At 39.0% G+C, this 26,841-nt stretch overlaps 1 protein-coding gene across 2 annotated transcripts in view; it reads left to right on the plus strand.

The window, feature by feature from the left end:
• The window catches only part of vti1a (vesicle transport through interaction with t-SNAREs 1A), a 325,999-nt gene that overhangs the window by 182,244 nt on the left and 116,914 nt on the right, over positions 1 to 26,841 (plus strand). Inside the window, exons 6-7 of one of the 2 annotated variants that reach the window (XM_059947840.1) lie at positions 1,916 to 1,986; positions 3,613 to 3,685. In XM_059947840.1, the coding sequence (XP_059803823.1) occupies positions 1,916 to 1,986; positions 3,613 to 3,678 (137 nt within the window). In that variant the 3' untranslated portion in view covers positions 3,679 to 3,685. The remainder of the gene's footprint in view (positions 1 to 1,915; positions 1,987 to 3,612; positions 3,686 to 26,841) is intronic. The other variant, XM_059947839.1, reaches the window with a different exon arrangement.

Genomic DNA, 26,841 nt, shown 5'->3' on the forward strand with positions numbered 1-26,841 from the left:
ACATAAAGCCTACTTACTCCCTTTTCATCCATTGCTGACGTTTGCATTTGCATTTGCACTCATTTCCCATAATAAGCATTTTATACAGCTTCTACCAAATTGCAGTAGTCAGTTTTAACATACTTGGAAAAGGGGAATGAGATTTGCAAATGATAAATGGGGAAGTTGACTACCTAACTAATAAAGATTTGTCTTAATCAAGTATGATTTGTCAGAACAGGAGCGCATCAGGGTCAGGGCAGAAGCAATGAATAATACAGCATTCACAGGAGGAAAGGACCAGAGAAATGCGTAATAAATATGCTGTGATTACCCAGTGCTAATTCATATTCAGAGGATGAATTATTTCAGACCAGTCACAAGGATGGCAAGCCCTATCGGCCTTCATAGAACTGTTTATAGATGATAAAAAAAAGTTATTTTTTTTACTCCCTTAAAAATGAGCTTTTTATGTGTTTATCTTCAAGCTCGTAGTTACCTTGAATATAGTTATTTAGGAGGTATCGTTCGAGTACCATGGCTGCACTTTCTGCTTGTGGCTGTTCTCCTCATGAAAAGGGCCAAAGTTCGTCAGTTGTGCTGCATACTGAATAAAAAAAACTCTTGCAAAATTGATGATAGCCCCAATTATTTATCTGTGCAGACAGTCAGAGTGAGGCAGATGCCATTGTGCCCCACACCAGGATGAAATTAATGTATGATGTTTTGATCCCTATGTGTCAAGACAACAATTCATTTTGTGATATTCCAGCAGACATGCTTCTTTTCCTTGTTTATTGACTTCACTAGTCATTGACTATGAGGAAAAAACACAATTCATCAAAGTGACAATGTTTTACCCTCAATTACTGTCTGTGGCATTGTCACATTTGCTGGTAGAAATAGATTGAATCATTAGAACCAAGGTGAAGATGTCAACTTGGCAGCCAAACGAAACAGAGAAAAATCTAATTAACCAACCTGCTTTGAATCAGCGGTATTTAATGGCATCTGTTTTCCTTTTTGTCTGTAGGAGGGTGTGTGAGATCAGCTTAAAACATTTTTCTCAGTGTATTCTTTTTATCGCAATATTCTTAAAATGCATTGAACCTTTGGGGAGGCATTATGCTATTGAAAATCCCATGAGGCAAACCAGTACCGAAGAAATACCTTAATGGGAACATCAATTTATAGTCAAATATCTGAAAAAAAATTATCTGGCTACATCGGTCATTGTTATCTCCAGCATTTAACACTTGCAGAAACACCAAGAAAGATATGTTGTTGCCAATTTTATTTAATCTTTCTTAATTGTTAAGTTTTGATTAAATTTTGATATGTTTGTAGAGATTTTTAATATACATTTCAGTTTAGATGCTTCCTACTTGCAGAAAAACAGATGATTACTTTTGATCATAAACTTCTCTAAGTACTCCTATTTGTAATTGTCTTCAAATAATTTAAGGCCAAAAATTAAAAATATAGATGCTAGTTCTTCACATACATATGTTTAGATGGAATGTGAAAGGATTAAATGTTTCCACATTTCATCAATAATTATCAAATTGGAAGTTTGAAGCAGTTTTTTTTCTCTCAAGTTTTATGCCTTATTTTGGCTTCTAAAAAAAATGATTGTGCATTTCCCCTAATCTTTTAGTTCTCTAAGAGTGACCTGTGCATTTACAAAATAGTATAGAAGACAACTTTATTTTTGCATTGTTTCCCTAGTTCCTATTGTTTCTGCAGAAATTAGCCTCTCTGCAGGTTGCAGTGGAAGTTGCCGATAATATAATTGAATTTCTGTGAGGTTTTGAAAGGAGTTGACTCACTTTAGGTTGTCTCACTGCTTCACATACTGAATAGACTTTGATACATTTTTATCAAACTTTTTAAAAACCGGTGTAACTTAACAGTGAATGTTATCCTTGGGTTACAGAACAAATTGGACAGGAGATCCTGGAGAATCTGCATCATGACAAAGAAAAGATTCAACGAGCTCGGGAAAGGGTGAGTTTCAGATTGTGTAATTGAAGAGGACTTAAGTCAAATCTCTGAAAAAAAATGGAGCAAAATAATCATCTTCGAGGACTTCAAAGAATTCCTTTTTTTTTAATAGTAAATTTTTGCAGAGATAAATGTATATTAAATGGTAAGTGGAAAAAGCCAACCTGTAGTCCTAATTTAGACTGACTTTTATAGACAGCTCTTTTAAGATTTCTATCTGTTAGAGTGAACAACAACAAAGTTAACATTGCTAACACTCCTGCTCTTCCATGAACTGTATCTAATTTTCAGTTTGTTTTCTTCATACAGCTTTGGATTAGTAAACATCAGTTAGCTTGTGCCATCTGGAGTTTAATTGAAAATATACTGCATTGATCAAAAGTAGCTCAATTTTCTGAACATATTAGCAAGAGAAAAATTGCTTTGCACAACAATATTTTATCCCTATATTTTTTATATATATATAAGTGCTGCAAACTGTTCAATTCAAGGCCATGGCATAATAATTATTTAAGTGAAAAAATATTTTTAATTTTCACTATTTTTTCACTCATGGCCTGTAAGTATCCTGATTGGGCTTTAATTTGTTAAAAGAAAGCTGCTAATTGAAGTAAGGCTACATTAAATTTCTCTGATTGGTTGTAAACCTCTGAAAATGAACTTGATATTTGATTTTCAGCAGCCATTGTACTTTAAATTTATATCCAGCAATCTGTGCAGTCAGTTTTTCCAACTCACAGATCGTATGCATTCCACGCCAGTGTGGGAAAAGAAATGCAAATTCATAAACACAAGAGATTCTGCAGATGCTCAGAATCCAGAGCAACACACACAAAATGCTTGAGGAACTCAGTTGATCAGGCAGCATCTATGGAGAGGAATAGACAGTCGACGTTTCAGGCCACGACCTATTCCTGTCCATAAATGCAAATTCATTCCTCTTTGTTCATTCCGGAATTTTAACTTCAAGAGCACAGTTCAGAGGGTATTTTTTTTATAACTGCATACTTCCACAAAGATAGCAAAAGGGATCAGTTCAAAATCAACATGCTAGCTTTAGACTTCCCAGAAGATTAGTGTGTGAACTTTTGTACATGTGTATACCTTAAAGGAATTCAGTCTTTTTACATAGGAAAGAAATTTAGAATAGAAAATAGAGAATATTCCTTATAAAATGCGTTTACAATGCGCAATTTTTTTATGAATTCTAGGTCATAACCTTGACTGTTTCAACCCATGCTTATGTTCACCAAATTATTTTTATTAAAGCTAATGTTCTTTTACATGGCGAATATAAATGAACAAAGTTGCCTGTGTCACAATATTTTTTAAACTCTTAATGTTGAAAATATACATTAGATTTGTCACCTTGTGAAGGAAAACAGTATGGGTTATATATTGGAAGTGCACTGCTTTCTTGGAACTGGAAAGATTTTTTTATTTGATGTACTAGTCTAGTCATATTTATTTCATGGTTGAATATGAGTGCCTTTCTTCTAAAAGTGTAAAATGAGTGACTATCATCGGCGGTAGAGACCTGTTTTCAGTTTGAAAGTTGAACTTTGTGTGAAATAACTATGTAGTCATGTTCCGTCAAGTAAATCTTTGTTTTCCCATTTTCCCTTTCAGCTGCGCGAAACTGATACAAACCTTGGTAAGAGCTCAAGGATCTTGACAGGAATGTTGCGAAGGTAAGATCAAGGTAGGAATCTGTTGTGCTTTTTCTGTAAGTAACCTTCCTCCTCCCTTAAATGAAATACTTATGTTGCAAAAGTGTTACACAATTAAATTGAGTTTCCTTCTTGGCTACATTTATGTTATTTTTCAGAGATATATGTAGTTCAAAGTATGCAAAGCCTCATCTCATAGAACAAAATATAAAATGTCAGTACGTTGGAAGGCATTATTTCATACTAGCTCTTCTAACATCATGGCTAGTGTAGACGACAGCTTGTGGACATGTTAATAATGACACACATTTTTCTTTCTGATACATGTGTGCCTTGTGATATTTTGTAATGTTCACTTTTTTTGGAGGTTTTAATTGATTCACAATACATCGGTTAGTCCCAAGTTAAAAATCAGGATTTGGTCGTGGAGAAGTTCAGTTTCTCTTTACTCTTTCATTTCCGCTTTGGAATAAAGCCCACAAGCTCTTCCAAGATTGGTCACCCAAGATAAGTGATTAGGAAAATATTGCATTTGCAGGTGAAAGTAGCCATGATTAAGGAATAGGAGATAGAAACAATGTTGATAGAGTAAACGTCAGTTTTCAGTCTGGGTTCCTTTAAAGCAGGGGTTCCCAAACTTTTTTATGCCATGGACCAATAACATTAAACTTTTAAAGAAGATAATTTTGACTTGCATCCAAAACTGGAGACTTTATTATTGCATACACACCAAATTAAATGAAGCAATGTTCATTGCTATCCATACTGCTTCTGTTCAATCTTAATTCCACATGCAAACCATGAGTGGGGCAATTTGGGAAAAGGCCATTTTCACATGATTCATTCTGCATTGCTGCAGATGTATTTTGCATATGCATGTGTTTTTATCTGTGAAGCAGATAATTTCAAACTATGATAGATGACCGTATATTCTAGGCTCGTTACTGATTTCTGACAATGTACAATTTTTCATGAAGACTTTCTTTGCCTAGATGTCTGTGGTGCCTCTGGCTAATCACTGGCAGGACTTATGGAGTCCTTTAGGGATATCACTCCAGCTAGACTTACTGAATACTTTGATCAAATTTCTCAGGATAGGCTCATGGAGTGCTTTAGTCAAATTTCTCCAGCAAAGTGGTGTCCAACAGTTAAATCACTCAGGTTAGACTCATGAAGTCCTTAAGGCATATCACTCTGTAGAGTCCTTGTGACAAATTCGTGGATAGCTTAAGAGGAGGATAGAATCAATACTAGAAGGAAGAAGCAAATAGGATCTTGCAGGATTTCTAACTCTCCCAACAGAAACTTTACGTGTATGGCAATATCTGAGGAGCATTGCATATTTAATCTGGAGTTATCTGGGGAACCCGTCACAGTACTGAAACTTCAATTAAATGCCACTCTTTCTGTAGCATCTTCTGTTGCAATCAAGGTGTCTGCTACTCTTAACAGTTTTACTGTAAGCTCCTTTCAAGTTGCCAGTGGTAACTATAGCATCAAATAGTCTACAGTTTCTGCTTGCATTAAGCAAATGACTAATGCCATGAATGCTGGAGCAAACACTTCAATAAATTTCATGTTAATCATTTGCAGACTCTGGGGAAGATTTAGAGGATTTAACTAATGGTGGGCTAAGGTGTCATGAACTGGAAGCTCCAGTAGGCAGTTTTGCTACTCTGAGATGTGCAGTGTTTAATTGTTTAATATACGGTGGATTCTGGATAATTGGGCCATTGGGTAATCAGGACAGCTGCTTATTTGGGACAACTCCAGGTTAAGTTGGTTGTGAAGAAAGTGAATGCGATGTTGACATTCATTTCTAGAGGTATAGAAGATGGCAGCGCGACGCAGCTTGCAGCGGCCACTCCGGAGCTGATTATCTGTTATTTGTGAAGCGGGGTGCCATGCACAATCATAATTGGTTGAAAAATGGATGTGGAAGCAGGGAGGAACATCTGGAAATCTCCAGGAAGACCTTCTTCGTTGCTGCTGCTGCTGCTGTGAGGTCCGGGACTCTGCTGGGTAGAACAGGCCCCCAGTCCTTGGGGTTGCATTGCCGATGGCGGGGGCGTCTTAACACGCTCGGCAGAGGATGGTGGTTGGAGAAGCTGTGCCAGAGAGGATGGTCGGAGGCTCGGAGGTTCGACGGACTCGGAGTCCGCTGTGGTCAGAGTGCTTTCACTGTGTGCTGCGTCTGCGAGGCTGGGTCCAACGGAGCTTTCATTGTGTGCTGCATCTGCAAGGCTGAGTCGGGTGACGCCGTGGAAGTCCATAGCGGAGATATTCCCTTCTGCCGCCTGCGTGGGATGACAAGTCTATCGGGACCCTGAGGACTTGTCGAAACTGTGTGGTGGTTTCTTTTGCACTTATAGTCTTTTAACATCTTTGGACTATTTTTACCGTGTCCATGGTCTGTTTTTTTTTTAACAATTATGCTATTGTTTGCACTGTTGTAACTATGTGGTTTTGTGCAGGTCTTGTAGCTTTAGTTTTTGGTCTTGTTTTATCTGGTGAATTTGGAGCTCCTTTCTGGGGAACGCGCTAAGACAGTAGTGCGATATTAATCCGCAGCAGCCTCTCCGGACTCTGGATTGGGGATTGCCAAACATTATGTGGATTTTCTAGTGCAGTCTGTTTTGTCATGTGCTTTTGTGATATCATTCTGGAGGAATGTTGTCTCATTTTTTAACTGCATTGCATTTGTGGTTTCTAAATAACAATAAACTGAATCTGAATCTGAATCTGATCAGAGCAGGGATGTGATGTTGAGGCTCTATAAGGCACTCATGAGACCACATTTGGAGTATTGTGTGTAGTTTTGGGCTCCTTATTTTAGAAAGGATATACTGACATTGGAGAGGGTTCAGAGAAGATTCACGAGAATGATTCCAGGAATGAAAGGGTCACCATATGAGGAACATCTGGCAGCTTCTGGGCTGTATCCCCTGGAGTTCAGGAGAATGAGGGGGTGGGGGATCTCATAGAAGCATTCTGAATGTTAAAAGGCCTGCACAGACTAGATATGGCAAAGTTATTTCCCATGGTAGGGGATTCTAGGACAGGAGGGCACGACTTCAGGATTAAAGGATGTCCTTTAAGAATTGAGATGTGGAGAAATTACTTTTGTCAGAGGGTGGTAAATCTGTGGAGTTTGTTGCCACGAGCGGCCAAGTCATTGGGTGTATTTAAGGCAGAGATAGATTGGTTCTTGATTAGCCAGGGCATTGAAGGGTATGGGGAGAAGGCAGGAGAGTGGGGATGACTGGAAGAATTGGATCAGCCCATGATTGAATGATGGAGCAGGCTTGAAGGGTCAAATAGCCTACTTCTGCTCCTATGTCTTATGGTCTAACTCTTAAAGAACAAAAACTAGTCAAGAAAATAGCCAGGATTCCTTTCATTTAGGTGGGACACTATGTCCCTTAAGTGGGGCAGGAGACTGTTGCTGAACAGTTTCTAACTGGCGTCAGACTTGTGTATGGCCGTGAGACACTATACCATGCTTAGAACAAATAGTTTTGAAATTACATCAGTCGCATGTGCTTGTGTTCAAAAGCAGTGATTTTTGTCACTGATAGATAGCGAGAAATAAGCCTCAAGACAATTTAGAACTCTTTTGTTCACTGTGGTTTCAAGTATTCAGGCTTGGAGATGCCTCAAACGGCATTGAGTGAAAATGAAACTATTTCACTACTTCAACAAGTTAGGAACTATGAAGAATTTGAAGATATTGACCATCAGTTTGAATGTTACAATGAAAATGGAGGATGCAATCATCGAAAGAATTGTATGAGGGCAGTCCATTATCTGCACTAGGTGTCTGTGCTGATTTTGTTCATTTACAATCAACCAAAAGAGCACAGCAGTGTACACTGGATGTATTCCACCGTCAATAACTATTAGGAATTACTACACAGGTTTATGGTGCTGCTTAGTATCAGTAGTGTTCTAATTTGTTCTGAATTTCATTTAAATATGTAATTTGTTTTTCACTTTGCCTTTTTTTATACCTTTTTAACTATTTCCATGAAACTTGGGCTAATTGGGACAGCTACTTAATTGGGCCAAAATGTGCTGATCCTGATGTGTCCCAGTTAACCAGAATCCACTGCATATAATGATCTGTGATGTGATCATCAATGGAATATCATATGTGTGGTGGTGAAACACTACAGATTGTGGATTTAGTAAGCAAGAACGATGCACCATCGGGCAGTATCTGTGAAGAGAGAAGAGTGTAGGGCAGGGGTGGGCAAACTTTTTGACTTGAGGGCCACAAAGGGTTCTAAAGTTTGACAGGGGGGCCGGACCAGGAGCAGATGGACGGAGTGTTTTGGTAATACACCTCATAAGAGAAAATAAAATATCATGGGATATGTAGAAAACATGTGCTTTAATTTCAATTGAAAATGAACAAATGCATTACAACAAAATATCTGTCTTTGAAGTCCCATGGTATTTAGCTATTTATTGAAATGTGTTTTAAAACACTGAAAATTAGATGAATAAAATACAGCTTTTTTTAATAGTAACAGTTATTATTTTAAAGCACTGAAAATTCTGTTATCCTTCAAGATATTATCATCATCACTCTCCTCCTGACTGTCTTTATTTCAAAAATGGTAGGGGATGCAGGTCTACTTGTCCTGCTCCTTCTTATTCAATTGTCCCCTGTGCCAAAACTCAACAACGACCCGCACAATGACAGAACAGTGAGATTGCGCCAATATGCGGAGCTCTGTGCTCGCAAATCCCCGCAGGCTATCTCCCTTAGCCGGAACGCTGGCTAATTGTGAACCGGTTCGGATGTGCCAGGAAATGGGTCGCCACAAGGTCACAAAGTAAAGCACGAATGTGGAGTAATACGCTGCACCTCAACAAAGGTCAATGTATATAGAGTGCGTCATCTATTGGGAAAACGCCAGAATTGCGGGGAAAAAACGTTAACAAGGTTTATTAATATAATTTCATCAAGTTCTGCAGGCCGGATTAAAAAGCTTAACGGGCCGTAGTTTGCCCATGCCTGGTGTAGGGTAACTTCAGTTCTCCATTGTACTCTCACTGTGATCACTCTTTGACCTACCACCATGTTCCAACAAAGTTCGATGCAATGCCAAGGAAGAGAATTAGGATCAAATTCAGAATCTGTTTTACTGTCACTAAATATATGAAATGAAATTTGTTTTAATGTGACATTACTGTAAATTGCAAATTTAAATAAGTAGTTTATATAAATTAATAAATAAAATGAATAATGAGGTTGTTTTCATGAGTTATAGACATCTTAAGAATGAGGCTAGGCTTTTTGGAACTTTCTAAACTTGGTTTTAAGTAACACACTTTGCATAATTGGTTATTCCGGCCTGTGTCTCACATTTATGCTCCTTTTCTCTCTCCTTTTCCCCAATCTCCTTTTCTGCTTAAGTTCGGGTTTCATTCTCCTTAGACCTTTAGAATCAGAATATGGTTTATTAATACTGATATATGTCATGAAATTTATTGTTTTACAGCAGCAGTACAGTGTAATACATTAAAATCATTGTAAGTTACAGTAAAAATATTTTTAAAACTGGTGCAAAAAGAGCAAATTAGTGATGTAGTGTTTATGGACAGTTCAAAAATCTGATAACAGGGAGGAAAAACCTGTTCCTAAAACATTTTCTATGTGCCTTCAAGCTGTTGTACCTCCTCCCTGATGGTAGTAATGAGAAGAGGGCATACCTGGATGGCAAATTCCTTAATTTTGGATGTGACCTTCTTGAGGCATTGCCTTTTGAAGATATCTTTGATGGTGTGGGGTCTAGTGTCCATGATGGAGCTGGCTAAGTTTACAACCCTCTATAGCTTTTTCTGATCCAGTGCATTGGTGATGCAACCAGTCGGAATGCTCTCCACAATACACCTGTAGAAATTTGCTGCACTCTTTGGTGAGATACCAAATCTCCTCAAACTTGTAATGAAATATAGCCAGAGGCATGCCTTCTCAATCATTCCATCAATCTGTTGGGCCCAGGTGAGATCCTCAAAGGTGTTGACACCCTGGAACTTGAAGCTGCTCACCCTTTCTACTGCTAATCCCTTGATGAGTTTTCTCCTGACTTCCACTTCCTGAAGTCCACAATTATTTCCTTGATCTTACTGACGTTTAGTGCGAGGTTGTTGTGGGGACACCTCTTTCTTCAGATCACAACACCACTTGCTTTACTCCATCTCTCCTGGTCTTCACCTTTTCAACAACCGTCCCAATCATTCTCTACTCTGCCTCTATTACCTGGAGCTTTTTTTTAATTATTTCCGACCTTTCCCAGTTCTGGTCAGAAGTATAAAATTCGTGGACCAGAAGTATAAAATCTGTTACTTTGTCTGCAGGTATAGTCTGCTTGACCTGTGGAGTATTTCCAGCATTTTCTGTTTTTATAGTATATGGTCTATGTCTTCTTTCCTGTAAGTTCTCATTAAGCCATCAGTCTGGATTTTGAGTCTTCAACAAAGCTACCACCTTTGCCGTTGACCTTCGAGAAATTTTCCATTCAAGATCTAATAAATTCAATGTCAGCAAATCCCCTTTCAGTTAAATGACTTTACAAATCAGTTCAAGGTAACATGGTAAGCAACAACAGAGCTGTCAAGAAAAGATAAACTACAACTTTTAAATAATATTTTAAAATTTTACCACATGCTGCATACTGTTAAGAAAGTAAATGTAGAGGTTAAAAACTAAAATATTGGCATTTTGTTCATGTTTTTAGAGCTAATAACTCCTAAGCAACAATTATATCTTAAAAGACTTCAAATAATCATTCATACAACAAGTTGCAACAATTTCAAGATAGTTTGCAATGATCAATTTCAGTATCTGATTAAAACTGGAATTATTCAGCCAATCTGACATTCAAGTAAAATGTAAACTTGGATTTTACTAGATAATTAAACAGGGTGCTGTAATTGTTATAAAGTAATTATGTAAATAAATATCAACACCTTTCGTAGCATTTTAGAACTTCCATAGAAGATATGAGGAATGTAACTGGAACTTTGTAACTGGAAGTGCTCAAAATTCTTGCGATAATCACTAAGAGTTTTGTATGAAGAGGATGCAGACTGGCATATATGTTCAAAATTAATTACTTAAGTACTTAGACTTGTTGGATTCACTCCTTTCAAAACTGTTGCCCAACTGGACAGCGATTAAAATGCTTCCTTCATAATTCCCATGATTAGATTTCAATTCCAACTAAACCGAAACTCAACCTTTCTTAAATCTCTTCCCAAAGCATGTAAATCGCATTAGTTTTGTCTGGGCTGCTATGTGGGATGTCCCAGTATTGGGGGAGGGGAGACTAAAAAGGATATGTTGCCAAACATGTGTTTTCTGAACATTTTGAGAGAATTGGCCCATTGTTTCCAGGTAATTTAGGCAATCTGGCCACTTTCATAATCCACTCAGCAATTTTTTAATGATTTCCAGTTGAGGAATTTTCATCCACAATATATGTAATATGCTCCACTGGAGCATCCACTTTATGGACCTACTAATATATTTAATACAGAAACTCAAGCACACTATATAACATTAGATTAAAGAAAACTAGACCCTCTTTGATATCCACTTGGAAACAGGTATTCTGACAAATTTGGTGCTTTTATTGAGAAGAGGTGCCACATTCAGGATTTTTTTAATGTTACCAAAAGATTAAAAATTGTTGAGGAGCACTGCATTATTTGGTGATGGTAGACAAAACTATGGTCAAATGCATGAAGCAAGAAAAAATACAAATCGATTAAATAAATTGAAAATGAAGTGTATTGCGCCTTCAGACTGTAAACAGGTTGTCTATTGTCTTAAGAGTAATACTGACAGGGTTAAATCAGTCAGCTTTCTATTTTCTTTCAGTAATCTTACAACATTGTTTTACAATTGCAAACACCACTGACAAAGGTTTGCTCACCTGATTGTCATTGCTTCCTTTTAGAGAAATCTTACAATTCTATTTGTGAACCACAACTTAGAAAAATCTGATTAGTGTAATATGTAAATGCCTTTAAAAATGACATTAGTTAGATTCAAAATTCAGAGGAAAAGGAAGTAGGAATTGAAATAGATGCTTCAATGCCTGCAGACAATCAAAACCAAATGCTGTCAAAGGCCCACAATGACTGTCTCAGTAACAAATATTCTGCATATGTCTCCATTTTGTCAAAACTCATTAAATGGTCTGCCTGCGTTATGTCATTTGGGGTGTCGACAAATCATTCATCATTTTTGTGCAAAAATAACATGAAGTCATTTAAATAATATCATATTAATGTTAAAGTTCAGCATGAACTCAGCTGTCACTTAATGGCATAGCTTAATCAGACATAGCATTTAGAAAAATGTGGTCTGCGAGGGTGCATTTGTTTTTAGGTTGCCTGAATCAAATCAGGATTTATGATACTCCATACTGGCATATTTTTTACTGCATTTATGCTTGACATGTCTCATATTTGCTTCTGAAAGTATTTATAGTAATTTTCAATAAAAACAAGCCATCCATGAGTAGTTTGTTTGTATAGATTTTGCAGTAATTTAGTTAGACAAGAGCAAGGGAAAAACATTGTAACCTTTTAAAATTGCCTGTTAAATCTGAAAGGTGTTTCTTTTCCCTAAACTACAGGAAAGATTTGTCATTGTAAATTGATGTCTTGTGTACCATCTATGGAAGATACTTATCCTGCAGATCAATGGAAAGAAAATACAGTGGGAAATTAATTTGTAATCCTGTTGCAAAATTCTGGTTCCTTTAGGGCATCAAGAGGTCTACGCTGCGCTGCAAATACTAGAGCATGTGTTAATCATTATACTTAGTGATAGAATTAACTTCACTAAATAAATTTTAGCTTCAAGCCATGTTAACCTCCATTTCTTTCAAAATGGCCTTGTATATTATTAAGTGCATTATTTATGTCCTTTGATAAGAAATGGCTCTTGGTGGTGCTGAACTTAATGTTGGTCAGTGTTCCATGTCTGGTTTTAGAGCCAATGTTATATTTTAAAGTACATTTTAGGGAGTTCATTCGAATGTGAGCCTAACATATCAGATTAGCTGAGTAATTTTTTAAGTAGAAATAGTTAAAAAGATGATGGTAAGAAAAAGTACATCTTGCCCAAATTACTTCCGAATCCCTGAGTACAATTCCCCATTCTTCTTAAAAGCATTCAGCCAAAACACATGCGAGACCAGATAGCATCCTCTTGTCTAAAGTATTACAGATGCACTGTCTCCTGACTCATATACCTACTGTGTTTTATCATAATTAGCATGCATGGTAACAGTGCAAATTGTAATGCTGTAGCTGATCATTTTGAAAGTTTTGTGAATTTTGTAAACTTTTTATATATTTTTAAGTCCTTCTAAGTGAGTTAAACTTGGGAAACGGCAACACTTTTTTATCAGTGAGGTGATGTTGTCATTTCCTTCAGGAAAGTTTTCTGATTGAGTGGTAGCAGCAATTATTTGTTGGGTTTCCTTTCAGAAGTTCTTCAATGTGGAGTCTTTGCTGCGATGTGATTTAATGAACCAAATTACTTCGTTATTGTACCTCTTGTGAAAAGTGTTGTAATTCCTTCATTGGCTAGCTGTCACTAGAATTTCAATGCACAAACAACCTGAAGGCTGTGCTGTGTCTCAGGAAAATAATGAGCCATTAGGTATAGTGGAGACTCCTTTCTAAATTAAGAATGCAATACAGCCTTGTGAATGCTTTCATATTTAATCTGCCATTATCTTGAGTAATGTAGAACACACATTTCAAAGTGTTGCATTCTAGATAAAATGCAGTCATGTTTATAAACAGATTGATGCATTTGAAAGAAGGTGGTGCTCAATATGTTGTGCATATAATATTTATCTTGTCGCTTGTTCCAGAAAGAAACTGTCCTTTTAGAACAGCGTTCCCAATGTTTTTTTATGTCATGGAGCCTTACAATTAACAAGTTGGAAACCTTTTTCATTTAGAGAACGAATAATCTAAGACTCTTTTAAACTTGGAGACAAAAATTGAGTTTGAAATGCCAGTACTGAAAAATCTTTTGAAATACTTGCAGAAAGTTCAGATTGTTTGATTATGTTACAATGCTCATATAGCTATTCCAATCCTAGACAAGGAAGTAAATTTAGAGGCAATGATATACACATTGAGAATTCAATAATGCACCAGAAATTTTGGGGATTAGTGGCAGATTAGAGTTCAGAATAAATTAATTATTCATTTTGGTTAACAGTAGTGAATATCCAGAAATTGTTAATATTTAGGTTTAAGATATCCTCACTAATTGTAGTTAGAATTAGATGTATATTAAATAGAACAATATTCTGCATAAGTTGTGTACCTGGCGTCCACAGTCATCTCACATATTTCTCTTCAATGTTTAGGTTTTTAAATTAATTTGTACTGGGGTTTCTAGATCACTGGTAACAACAGCTGAAGGATGGAGATCACTTTTATAACTGAAATGTATAATTTTAATGATCTACTGTAGCCACAATGTGTATTTAGTTTCATCTGCATGCAGAAGTTAATAAACACTTTTTAGAAAATTTCTTGAAAACCCTTTGATTTCTATTGCATTCCCAAAAATATAATCTGTGACTTAATGACTTATCTTGAAAGGACAATTGTTTTATTGCTGAATCATAGTGAATTGTGGATGACTTGTCTGGTTTTAATGTTGATAGATGGTATCAGAGGTTCCCAATTAGTTACAGCATGGTTAGATGCTAGCAGAGCAGTGTGGTAGATTTTAAACTTGTTGCGCAGGTGCATTAAGTGGCAGGGTATAAGGAGATGTGTGTCTATCAAAGGAGGTTTGGGTGCTCCTTCCTTCCACTAAACTGGAGATCACCCTTGGGCAAGGTGTAGCACCTGCTTAGACCCCTCTCCCCCACCTCATCAATCAAGGTCATGTGATAGAGGGTGGTGGATGGTCATATGAGCAGCTGGTGCAAATCACAAGTCCTGGTTATGCAACCACTGACCCAGGCAGGCAATCTCTGAAGAGTATTGATAATGGCTGGGGTCACCCGTCTTGTAAAGACACTGCCCAGAAGAAGGCAATGGCAAACCACTTAGAAAGTTTTGCAAAGAACAGTCATGGTTATGAGACTACTATCACCCATGTCACACGACACAGCACATAATGAATGATCAAGTCCAGTTACAATACTAACATAGTGTATGAGCTGCCTAATTTACATTTTGTATTGATTTCAAGATATTTTAGTACTTTTTTCATGGAAGGGAAATGCATACAGTACAGTGATAATATTGTACTACACAAGGTATCTTAAATATTCCTCACCTTGAACTTTGCAACTCCAGAGCTTTAGCATCACAAACAAGAGAGAATCTGCAGATGCTGGAAATCCAAGCAACACACAGAAAATGCTGGAGGAACTCAGCAGACCAGACAGGGTCCGTGGAAAAAAGCACAGTTGACGTTTTAGGCCGAGACCCTAGTATTAGTTCATTTATCATTTTTGTAACTTCTGTAGAATTATCTTTACACCTTATATTTCCAATAAGTCAAGCCAATGATCATTGTGTAAACAACAACATGTTTTGAATTTATTGTATGGTATAAGGTTATAATCTGATACAGAAGATTGTGCCATCTAATGTGTATTCCTAACAAATTTTGTAATGATTTGAAATCTACTGAAGCATGTCATTTTAAGGCTAAGTAAATTGTCGTTATTTATTTTATTTTATGTACACTTTATTCAAATGTTCCTCATGTCAAAAAATTGATGAGATAAATATTGATCAGATTTTAAAAAGGAAAAAGGGGTTCTTTTGATTATATGATGAATCAGCGCCTTGGGCCAGGGATGTTACATTTCCTTGAGAAAATATTGAGAGTATTCCTGAAGCATTTTTCTGTAAGCTTCGGGAAAGTGCCTGCATGAGGACAGAGCTAATAGACAGGCAAGTAGATGATGTCGGCCATCCACTGAAGCCAGGTGATGAAGTGGGAGAGGGCACTAACATTGGTTTAACTTATCCTGAAGCTGGATGTGAAGGATTGTGGAGAGGCTGCATTGGTTCCCCTGCAAGATGTCACTATAGTTCTGTTGACCATATACGAGGTGCCAGTTGTGAGGATTTGGTCTTGGACATTCCTTTTCTTGGTCATCAGAGCACTAAATGAGGAACTAGTAAGTTTTGCCTTCATTGTTTGCCCTTGCTGAACTGGGTTTCATAGACCTTTGTTTTGTGATGAGAGAAGTTTGATGGAAGTTCTTAAATTTAAATTCTAAGGATCAGCTCCTCCTTTGCATTCTGAGAAAAAATAATGATGGTTTGATACAAACTCAGTCTTCAAGTTTGTATTGTAAACCTAACTGAATTTGATGTGACTTTTGGATCTGTAGAAAGAGGTGCCAATTATTGTGCTTTTCAAGATAAGTTAGGCACTGTAATGATCTGTAATGCAGATGCACAGTTGAGTATTTGAGTCATTTGACATTTGTTTTTCTGTGTCAGCATTTCTATTGCCATCATTCGTCAGGTTGATGATGACAAAAAGACAGATCCTGTGATGCTGGCTCCCGTTACGAAATGGATGATGCAGACAGGTGACATTAACTGAAAGAAAGGATGAGACCATAGACTTGTCTCAGATGGTAAAGGTCTAATTTCACTATTCTGCCATCTGTACCTTGCTGGAGTAATGCATCATTTCCATGTCTGGCATTAGTCACCTCTTCCTCAGTTCTCCCTTCCTAAACATATTAACAACCTACCCCCCCAACCACCGAAGCCCCCTTTCACTTCTCATGCCTCCTTTCCCTTGCTGCGTTGACTCACCTACTTAACCCATATTTCTCCCTTCAGCCTCTCAATCATACTGCTTTCTAAAGCAGCCCCTCTTCCTCATCTTGTCCATTTCAACCTCTCCATGGCTGCTTCTCAACCTTTGGCTTGGCCTTGCCCAATTCTCACCTCTCCACCCCTCTGGTCCCAGCTCTCATTGCCAGCAGATTAGCACAGATGTTCTGAAAACATCTCAGGCCATGGTGCTCAGTGGGCTTCAACCAAGTTACGGTGTCCTAACATGGAAGCTGTTACACCCTGCAGAAATGGGAGAGTCCAACTCAGCCACCATATCCACACTATGTACAGAAATAAATAGAAACTGTATGAGGACGAGAAGACAAAAATGTCCTTTAGAATATTTTTTTCCTTTCAGGTCATTTGCTGTTAACACAGTGTAATAATTTAAGTGGACAAAAGAGGCTGCAAGTGCTGTAATCCAGACCCAGAAACAAACTGCTGGTTGAATTCAGAAAGTTGAGTAGCTTTTCTGGCAGCAAAGGGATAATTAATGATTCTGGTCAAGATCTGCATCAGCCTTGGTATCCTATCCATTTGCCTCCACAGATGCTGCTTGACTTTTGATGTTACGGTATTTGCTGAGCCAGGCAATTGGCTTGCAGACATCTCATCACCAGTAGAGGTGACACCCTCAGTGCACAACGCAGTCACCGCGACTGGTGATGAAACACCTCAACCTGAGCTGCCAATTTTCACCACCGTCCTAAGTTGCTTGACCTGCTGATTTCCTCCAGCAATTTTTTTTCTCTGCTAATAATTCAAGAAATTTGTTTTTAACAGTATAGTTTCTTTCCTAAGTCATTCCCTTAGTTTTTGGCTGATGTAGATGGTGATCTTCTGTCCAGGAGAGCACATGATGAGCTTGAAGAAACTAAACAGCGCCCTAGTATTGGAAGGCCTCCATTGGCTGAGGTCGACGTGGATGTTGCATCCTAGCTGTCTATGTGATGCGCAAGTCAGGACAGTACAATATGCGGAGCATGCTGTTGCCCATGCAGTAGGCTTTCCCTCTCCACGCAGCTGATGAACCCAAAGGAACGGCAGAGACCAATACAGTATAGCACCTATGGTGTCACAGGAGTTGCCAGTCACAATTGAACTCGATGTAGGACTGCCTTAGGGACTTAGCTCTGGATTTTTCCTTTGAATTTACTCCCGAATCCTTCACCATGAGGGGTATAGCTGCAAGGTTGCAGAGGTTTGAGATCAATGTTTTCCTTCTCTTAGGTGAGCCGCTGAACACAAATGACAAGCCCCATCTGCCCAAAGTGACTGGTTTTAAGACTCCAGTAACCCGCCTTTGCCCCTTCTCATGTCAGTAGAAACGGTTCTAAGCCACACATGAAGGTCAGGGTATTTGAGTTGCATGTCATTCGGAGCATTTAATAAGTAGTGGGAACTTATCCCCACTAACCCCCTGCCCCCCCCCCCTCCAGCTATATCTACCATTATTTGAATGGTAAACAGTAGATACACTCCCAAACAAATTTTGTCCTAAATCCACATCTCTCAGTGTCTAACATTATGAAGTTTTAAATAATGTCTGATAAAATTCAGGTGACTGCCTCCCCGTGTCTCTATTTGTGAATCCAAAAGGAATGGTTGAGTGAATTATCAAATTTCAAATGCAACTTTGTGCTACAAATATATGTTTCCGTTTGAAATTATAGGCTCAATGATTTTTAGGTAGCTGACAAAGCAGGCGTGAATTTCATCAGAGTTTGCCTGCTTTTTACACTAATAGAACATCCAAGACAGATATCGATATTATGGCTAGTCAAGTAAAACCCAATACCTTTCTGCAATTGATTGATCTATTAAAAAAAATTCTGTATAAATGGAACTGGGACTATTTGATTGTCTTTTAATCTGAATAGTATTTGAATCATATTAAGACATTTCTGGTTGTTATCATTCAATATACTTAATGAAAGCTTCCTTGTAAAACTGGCTTTAATACATTTCAGATACTGAGCATTTAACATTGATTCTAATAATTTTGGAACTATTTCACTCGATATTCAGTGCACAGAACTCTGTTATTTATTTATTTAGAGATACGGTTCAGAATAGGCCCTTTGGGCCCAACAAGCCACACTGCCCAGTGACCCACTTATTGAACCCTAGCGTAATCACAGGACAATTTACAGTGACCAATTAGCTGGTGCATTTTTGGAATGCGGGAGGAAACTGGAGAACCCGGAAGATGCCCACGTGGTCAGGGGGAGAACATACAAACTCTTTACAGATGGCTCCGAAATTGAACTAAGAACTCCAGAGCTCCCAGCTGCAACGGCATTGAGCTAACCACTGCACTACTGTGGTGCCCTGAACTTATGAGCTTGATGATCCGAATTACCCATGTAGGCTAACATTCTGGTGCTGTATTGATGGAGTGCAGCAGCTTTGATTGTGTTGTCCCTGGATTGAAGTAGATCTTATGATTCAAATACATGTTTTAAGATCCCATGGTATAATTTGAAAGAGAGCCGATCCTTTCATGCAGAGGATCAGCCAATATTTCTAACTCATTCAAGAATTCAATTTTATCTCATTGGTGTTTGTAAGGTCTTGCATGCAGAATGATTGCTGTGATTTCTATATTACATCAAAGTATTTAATTTTAATCGAACTGCTGTGAAACCTTTTTGAGGAATGTGATAAACACAAGAGATGCTGCAAATGCTAGAAATCTTAAATAACACATACAACATGCTGGAGGAACTCAGCAAGTCAGAGAGGATCTACGGAATAAACAGTTGCGAGACCCTGTAGCACAGCAGTTAGCAAATTGCTTTACAATGCCACCAATTGGGGTTTGATTCCCAAAGCTCTCTATAAGGAGTTTGTTTGTTCTCCCTGTGACTATGTGGGTTTCCGCTGATGCTCTAATTTCCTGCTGCATTCCAGAGAGATATGGTTAGGATTGTTGAGTTGTGAGCGTGCTCTTTTTGCACTGGTAGCATGGAAAAATGCACACACTACCCTAGCAAAATCCTTGGATTGCGTTAGTCATTGAAGCAAAAAGATGCATTTCACTGATTGTTTCAATGCACTTTTGATAAATAATGCTATCCTTATCAAGATTCTTGAGGATTGTGATGTAGGGATGATTAGAAATAGCCCAATTGCTTTATAAATGTATTTTCAATTTCTTCATGCCTTTTGCCCTGCAAATAAAATTTTAATGAGATTACGTCGTATATTTGATGCTGCTCTCGCCTGCATCTCTTCCAATTCCGAACCATGTGTACACACCCCATCTTCCTGCCACCTTAACAGTGATAGAAGTCCTCTTGTCCTTACCTACCACCCCATGAGCCTCTGCATCCAAAATATCATTCACTGCAACTTCTGGCACCTGGATAGAGATCCTACCACCAAACATAACTTACACTCCCCCCCCCACCACCTGCATTCTGCAGGGATCACTCCGTCAGTGGTTCCCTTGTCCATTCATCCCTCCCCACAGATCTCCCTCCTGGCAATTTGTCCATCCATGCCCTCCTCTTGTGCCAAGATGAGGCCACCCTCCGGGTAGAGGAGAAACTCCTTTTATTCCGTCTGAGTAGACTCCTATTTGATGGCATGAATATTGATTTCTTCTTCTGGTTTAAAAAAATTCCCTCTCCCTCTTCCTCTTCTTCTTTTCCCCACTCTAGCCCTTTATCTTCCTGTGTCCCCTCCTTTGCTTTCTCCGATTCTATTCTGCTCTCCTATCTGATTCCTTCCCCTCTAGCCCTTTTACTTTCCTACCCACCTGGCTTCATCTATCACCATCTAGTTATCCTCCTTTCCCTCCCCCCCTACCTTTTTATTCTGTTGCCTTTCCTTTCCAGTCCTGAAGAAGGGTCTCAGCCCAAAATGTCACCTATTCATTTCCATAGATGCTGCCTGATCTGCTGAGTTCCTCCTGCATTTTGTGTATGTTGCTTTTTATTTGGTAAATATATCTTTGCTAATCCAATAGAGTATAAACGAGACTTCATTGGAAGCAGTGATTTCCCTAAATTTAAAGAAGCATGTGTACCTCAGATATTATTTTTACAGAAGGTTGGCAGCAGACCTAGAATATAGGTCAGCGCATCACAGTAGGGGTCCTCTGTCCCACATGTATTGAATGATATAAAACTACTCCCCGATCAAACCCTTCTCTCCTATGTGGTCCTTTACACTCCATTTTTCTTACTTCTATGTGCCCATGCAAGCATCTGTTAAGTGTTCTAATTGTGTCAACCTGTACCACCATCCATAAAATGGGTTCCAGGCACCCACCACTCTCAGTGTAAAAAAAAAATCCTGAAAAGTCTCGGCCCAAAACATCAACTGTACTGTTTTCCATAGAAGCTGCTTGGCCTGCTGAGTTCCTCAAGCATTTTGTGAAAGATCGTTTCACAGCATCAGAATCAGATTTAATACCATCGGCATAAGTCGTGAAATCTGTTAACTTTGTGGCAGCAGTACAATGAAATATGTGATAAATAAATATAGAGGTAAAGAACTGAGTTACATTAAGTAGATATATGCCTATTAAATAATTAAGTTCAAATAAGCAGTGCAAGATAACAGAAATTAAAAATTAGTGAGGTAGCATTCAAAATGCTGGTGGAATGCAGCAGACCAGGCAGCATCTATAGGAAGAAGTACAGTCGGTGTTTCGAGCCGAGACCCTTCGTCAGGACTAACTGAAAGAAAAGATAGAAATTTGAAAAGGGGGGAAGGGGGGAGATCTGAAATGATAGGAGAAGACAGGAGGGGGGAGGGATGAAGCCAAGAGCTCGAAAGTTGATTGGCAAAAGGGATACACAGCTGGAGACAGGAAAGGATCATGGGACGAGAGACCTAGAGAGAAAGAAAGCTGTGATATACTGCGTCCGGTGCTCCCAGTGTGGCCTTCTACATATTGGTGAGACCCAACACAGACTGGGAGACCATTTCACTGCACACTTACACTCTGTCTGCCAGAGAAAGCAGGATCTCCCAGTGGCCACACATTTTAATTTCATGTCCCATTCCCATTCTGATATGTCTATCTGTGGCCTCCTCTACTGTCAAGATGAAGCCACACACACACAGGTTGAAGGAACAACACCTTATATTCCGTCTGGGTAGCCTCCAACCTGATGGCATGAACATTGATTTCTCTAACTTCCGTTAATGCCCCTCCTCCCCTTCTTACCCCATCCCTTATTTATTTATTTGTTTGTTTGTTTATTTATTTATTATTTCCCCCCCCCCTTTCCCCCCTGTCTTTTTTCTCTCTCTGCCCCTCTCACAATCACTCCTTGCCTGTTCTCCATCTCCCTCTGGTGTACTCCAACCCCTTTCTTTCTCCCTAGGCCTCCCATCCCATGATCCTCTCCCTTCTCCAGCTGTGTATCCCTTTTGCCAGTCAACTTTAGAGCTCTTGGCTTCATCCCTCCCCCTCCTGTCTTCTCCTATTGTTTCAGATCTCCCCCTCCCCCTCCCACTTTCAAATCTCTTTCTATCTTTTCTTTCAGTTAGCCATTTCAGCCCTGGGAAAAAGCCTCTGGCTATCCGCATGATCAATGCCTCTCATCATCTTATACACCTCTATCAGGTCACCGCTCATCTTCCGTCGCTCCAAGGAGTAAAAGCCAAGTTCACTCAACCTATTCTCATAAGGCCATGCTCCCCAATCCAGGCAACATCCCTGTAGATCTTCTCTGTACTTTCTCTATAGTATCCACATCCTTCCTATATTGAGGTAATGACTCCTTTATAGCTACATTAGTATGTTGCATTCAGGTTTGGTCCAAAGAGATGTTGACACCCAGGAACTTGGAATTGCTCACTCTCCCCATTTCTGATCCCTGCATGAGTACTGATGTGTGTTCCCTTGTCTTAGCCTTTCTGAAATTCACAAAGAGCCCTTTGGTCTTGCCAACATTGAATGCAAGGTTGTTGTGGCACCACTCAACTAACTGATATACCTTGCTCCTGTACGCCCTTTCGTCAGCATCTGAAATTCTGCCAACAATGGTTGTATGATCAGCAAATTTATAGATAGCATTTGAGCTATACCTAGCCACATAGGCATGGGTGTAAAGACAGTAGAGCTGTGAGCCAAGCACACGTCCTTGTGGCGCGCCAGTGTTAATTGTCAGTGATGTGGAGATGATAGTTCCAATCCACACAGTCTGTGGTCTTCTGGTTAGGAAGTCAAGAATCCAGTTGCAGAGGGAGGGTTAGAGGCCTAGGTTCAGTGGCTTATCGATCAGCACTGTAGGAATGAGCTATAGTCAATAAACAGCATTGTGACATAGTTATTTCCATTGTCCAGGTGGTCCAAGGCGGTCAATAGTGAGCCATTGAGTTCACGTCTGTTGTAGATCTATTGTGGAAATAGGCAAATTGCAGTGGGTCAAGGTCCTTCCCGAGACAGGTCTTAATTATAGACGTGACCAACCTTTCAAAACATTTCATCACTGTAGACCGGAGTGCTACTGGACAATAGTTGTTGCGGCAGCTCACGTTACTCTTCGTGGGCACTAGTATAATTGCTAATCTTTTCAAGCAGGTGAGAACTTCTGATTGTAGAAGTGAGAGATTGAAAATGTACTTGAATACACCTGCCATTTGTATGGCACAAGTTTTCAGAGCCTTACCAGGTACTCTATCAGGCCTTGTGAGGGTTCACACTCCTGAAAGACAGCCTGTCATTGACCTCCGAGACAGTGGCCACAGGGTCATCAGATGTTGCAGAGAGCCTCATAACTGTGCTTTTATTCTCCCTTTCAAGCGAGCATAAAAGGCGTTGAGCTCATCTGGTAGTGAAGCAGCACTGCTATTCATATTGGGTTTTGTTTTGTAGGAAGTAATGTCCTTAATGGAAGTAGGAAGTTAGTTCAAATTCTTTCTTTAGTCTGCTTTTAAAACTGAGAACAATTAATTTTTCCAAAGTAGTCTTTTTGCCTGTTTTGCAGGTGCTACATTTAACTGCAATTTCTTTTCAAATTTCAAAGTAAATTTATTATCAAAGTACCTATATGTCACTCTATAAAACCCTGAGATTTTTTTTCTTGTGGTCATACTGAACAAGTCTACAGAAATAATAATCAGACCAGAATCAATGAATGACTGCCCAGCTTGAGTGTTCAACCAGAGTGCAGAAGACAACTGTGCAAATACATACATACATAAATAAGCAAGCAAGCAATAAATATTGGGAACATGAGACGAAGAGTCCTTGAAAGTGAGGAACTTTGGTTGTGGGAATATTTTATTGATGGGGTGAGTGAAGTTATCCCCTTTTGTTCAAGAGCCTGATGGTTGAAAGATAGAAACGGTTCCTGAACCTGGTCGTTTCTGCCCCAAAACAGGATTTAATTTGAAAGAAAGAAAAATACTGAATGTAAAATGTTGTGGGATTAATACAAACCTGTAATCTGTGGCTGAAAATACACAAAGAACAGTTGGTTCTATCTTAGACTTGCTAATATGCCTTGTTTGAAAAGACGGAATAGGGTTGCAAAGTTTTGTGGCTCAATTCAGAAACAACATTTTTACTATGCTCAGATTGCGGTGACCTTAGCTGTGCGCATTGTAATAGCAGTGAATAGTATTTTATCAGTAGAGCATTCAAAAGCTTGTCATACAAATTATTTTACTGAATAGAGCCATCTACAATCCACCTTCTTCATTTGTTTCTCAGTACTCATACATTTGCCCAGAGCTTTTGTCTTTGAGTCAATTATGGAACACTTTTCTAACTCTTTGTAAGTTACTGTGGATTAGTCTCTGGAACTTGAACAGTATTCTTTCTTTATAGGTTTACTGTTATTTTAATATACTATTTTAAAAATAAACTCCAATCTAGCACGAATAAGCACAGAGAGATGTGAACAAGTTAGATCCTGCAATTTAATTTAATGAAGTTGAACCTTATATGTGAATATTTTGTCTCTCTGGTGATCTTTTCAAATACGTGAATCAATGTCGAACACCTCCACTCCATCCAGCAAAGGTGCAACTTGCCAGTGGCCATCCTTTTTAATTACTATCCCCAGTACTGGCCAACATATTGGTCCATGGTTTTCTCTTTCCATGATGAGGCCACTCTCAGGAAGGAGAAGCAACACCTCATGATCCGTCTAGGTAGCTTTCAACTTGACAGCATGAATATTGATTTCTCCTGGTAAATTTATTTTTCCCCTCCCCCTTCCCTCTTCCTCTATTTCCCACTCTGATCTCTTACCTCTTCTCCTGCCTATCCTTTCTTCAATGATCCATATAACCATTTAACAATTACAGCACGGAAACAGGCCATCTCGGCCCTTCTAGTCCATGCCGAACACTTACTCCCACCTAGTCCCTCTAGCCCACACTCAGCCCATAACCCTCCATTCCTTTCCTGTCCATATACCTATCCAATTTTACTTTAAATGACAATACCAAAACTGCCTCTACCACTTCTACTGGAAGCTCATTCCACATAGCTACCACTCTCTGAGTAAAGAAGTTCCCCCTCATGTTACCCTTAAACTTTTGCCCCCTAACTCTCAACTCATGTCCTCTTGTTTGAATCTCGCCTACTCTCAATGGAAAAGCCTATCCACGTCAACTCTGTCTATCCCCCTCATAATTTTAAATACCCCTATCAAGTCCCCCCTCAACCTCCTATGCACCAAAGAATAAAGACCTAACTTGTCCAACCTTTCCCTGTAACTTAGGTGCTGAAACCCAGGTAACATTCTAGTGAATCTTCTCGCTACTGTCTCTATTTTGTTGACATCTTTCCTATAATTCGGTGACCAGAATTGTACACAATACTCCAAATTCGGCCTTACCAATGCCTCGTACAATTTTAACATTACATCCCAACTCCTATACTCAATGCTCTGATTTATAAAGGCCAGCATACCAAAAGCTTCCTTCACCACCCTATCCACATGAGATTCCACCTTCAGGGAACTATGCACCATTATTCCTAGATCACTCTGTTCTACTACATTCTTCAATGCCCTACCATTTACCATGTATGTCCTATTTGAATTATTCCTATCAAAATGTAGCACCTCACACTTATCAGCATTAAACTCCATCTGTCATCGTTCAGCCCACTCTTCTAACTGGCCTAAATCTCTTTGCAAGCTTTGAAAACCTACTTCATTATCCATAACGCCACCTACCTTATCTGCATACTTACTAATCCAATTTACCACCCCATCATCCAGATCATTAATGTAAATGACAGACAACATTGGACCCAGTACAGATCCCTGAGGCACACCACTAGTCACCGGCCTCCAACCTGACAAACAGTTAGCTACCACTACTCTCTGGCATCTCTCATCCAGCCACTGTTGAATCCATTTTATTACTTCAATATTAATACCTAACGATTGAACCTTCCTAACTAACCTTCCGTGCGGAACCTTGTCAAAGGCCTTACTGAAGTCCATATAGACAACATCCACTGCTTTATCCTCGTCAACTTTCCTCGTAACCTCTTCAAAAAATTCAATAAGATTTGTCAAACATGACCTTCCACACACAAATCCATGTTGACTGTTCCTGATCAGACCCTGTCTATCCAGATAATTATATATACCATCTCTAAGAATACTTTCCATTAATTTACCCACCACTGACATCAAACTGATAGGCCTATAATTGCTAGGTTTACCCTTAGTCCACTCTCCTTTCCTATCAGATTCCTTCTTCTCCAGCCTTTTACCTATCCTACCCACCTGGCTTCACCTAGCACTTCCTTGTTCCCCCGACCTTTTTATTCTGGCTTCTTCTCTCTTCCTTTCCAGTCCTCATGAAGGGTCTCTTACCAAAACATGACTTTTTAATAACTTCAATAGATGCTGCCTGACCTACTGTGTTCCTCCAGCATTTTGTGTTGTTGCTCTGGATTTCCAACATTTGCAGAATCTCTCGTGTTTATGTTTTTGTTTATTCATTATTTGATATGTATTGCTGACAAAGCTCGATTCTCTCACTGATCCTTAAATTTGAGCCAATTGCTTGTACTGCTGCAATCCTTTTGTGAAACAACAATACTATTGGGAAGGGAATTCTCTGATTTAGAACTGACGACAATTAAGAAATGGCAGTATATTTCCATGTCCAAATGCTGAATGATTGGATGGAAGCATGCTGATTGTCATGCATGTGATGCCTCTGACTTGGGCGTGTGATACACATTGTGGCCTAAGAATGGCCTTGGTTCCCTTTGGAGATTGTATACTCTCCAAGCAGTCTGTGGTGGAGCAGAATGCATATTTATCATAGTGGGAGGGTATCTGTCAAGGTGGCTGCTTTGCCCTGGATGGTGTTTGAG

Source organism: Hypanus sabinus, chromosome 22 (assembly GCF_030144855.1).
Source record: "Hypanus sabinus isolate sHypSab1 chromosome 22, sHypSab1.hap1, whole genome shotgun sequence".
NCBI lineage: Eukaryota > Metazoa > Chordata > Chondrichthyes > Myliobatiformes > Dasyatidae > Hypanus > Hypanus sabinus.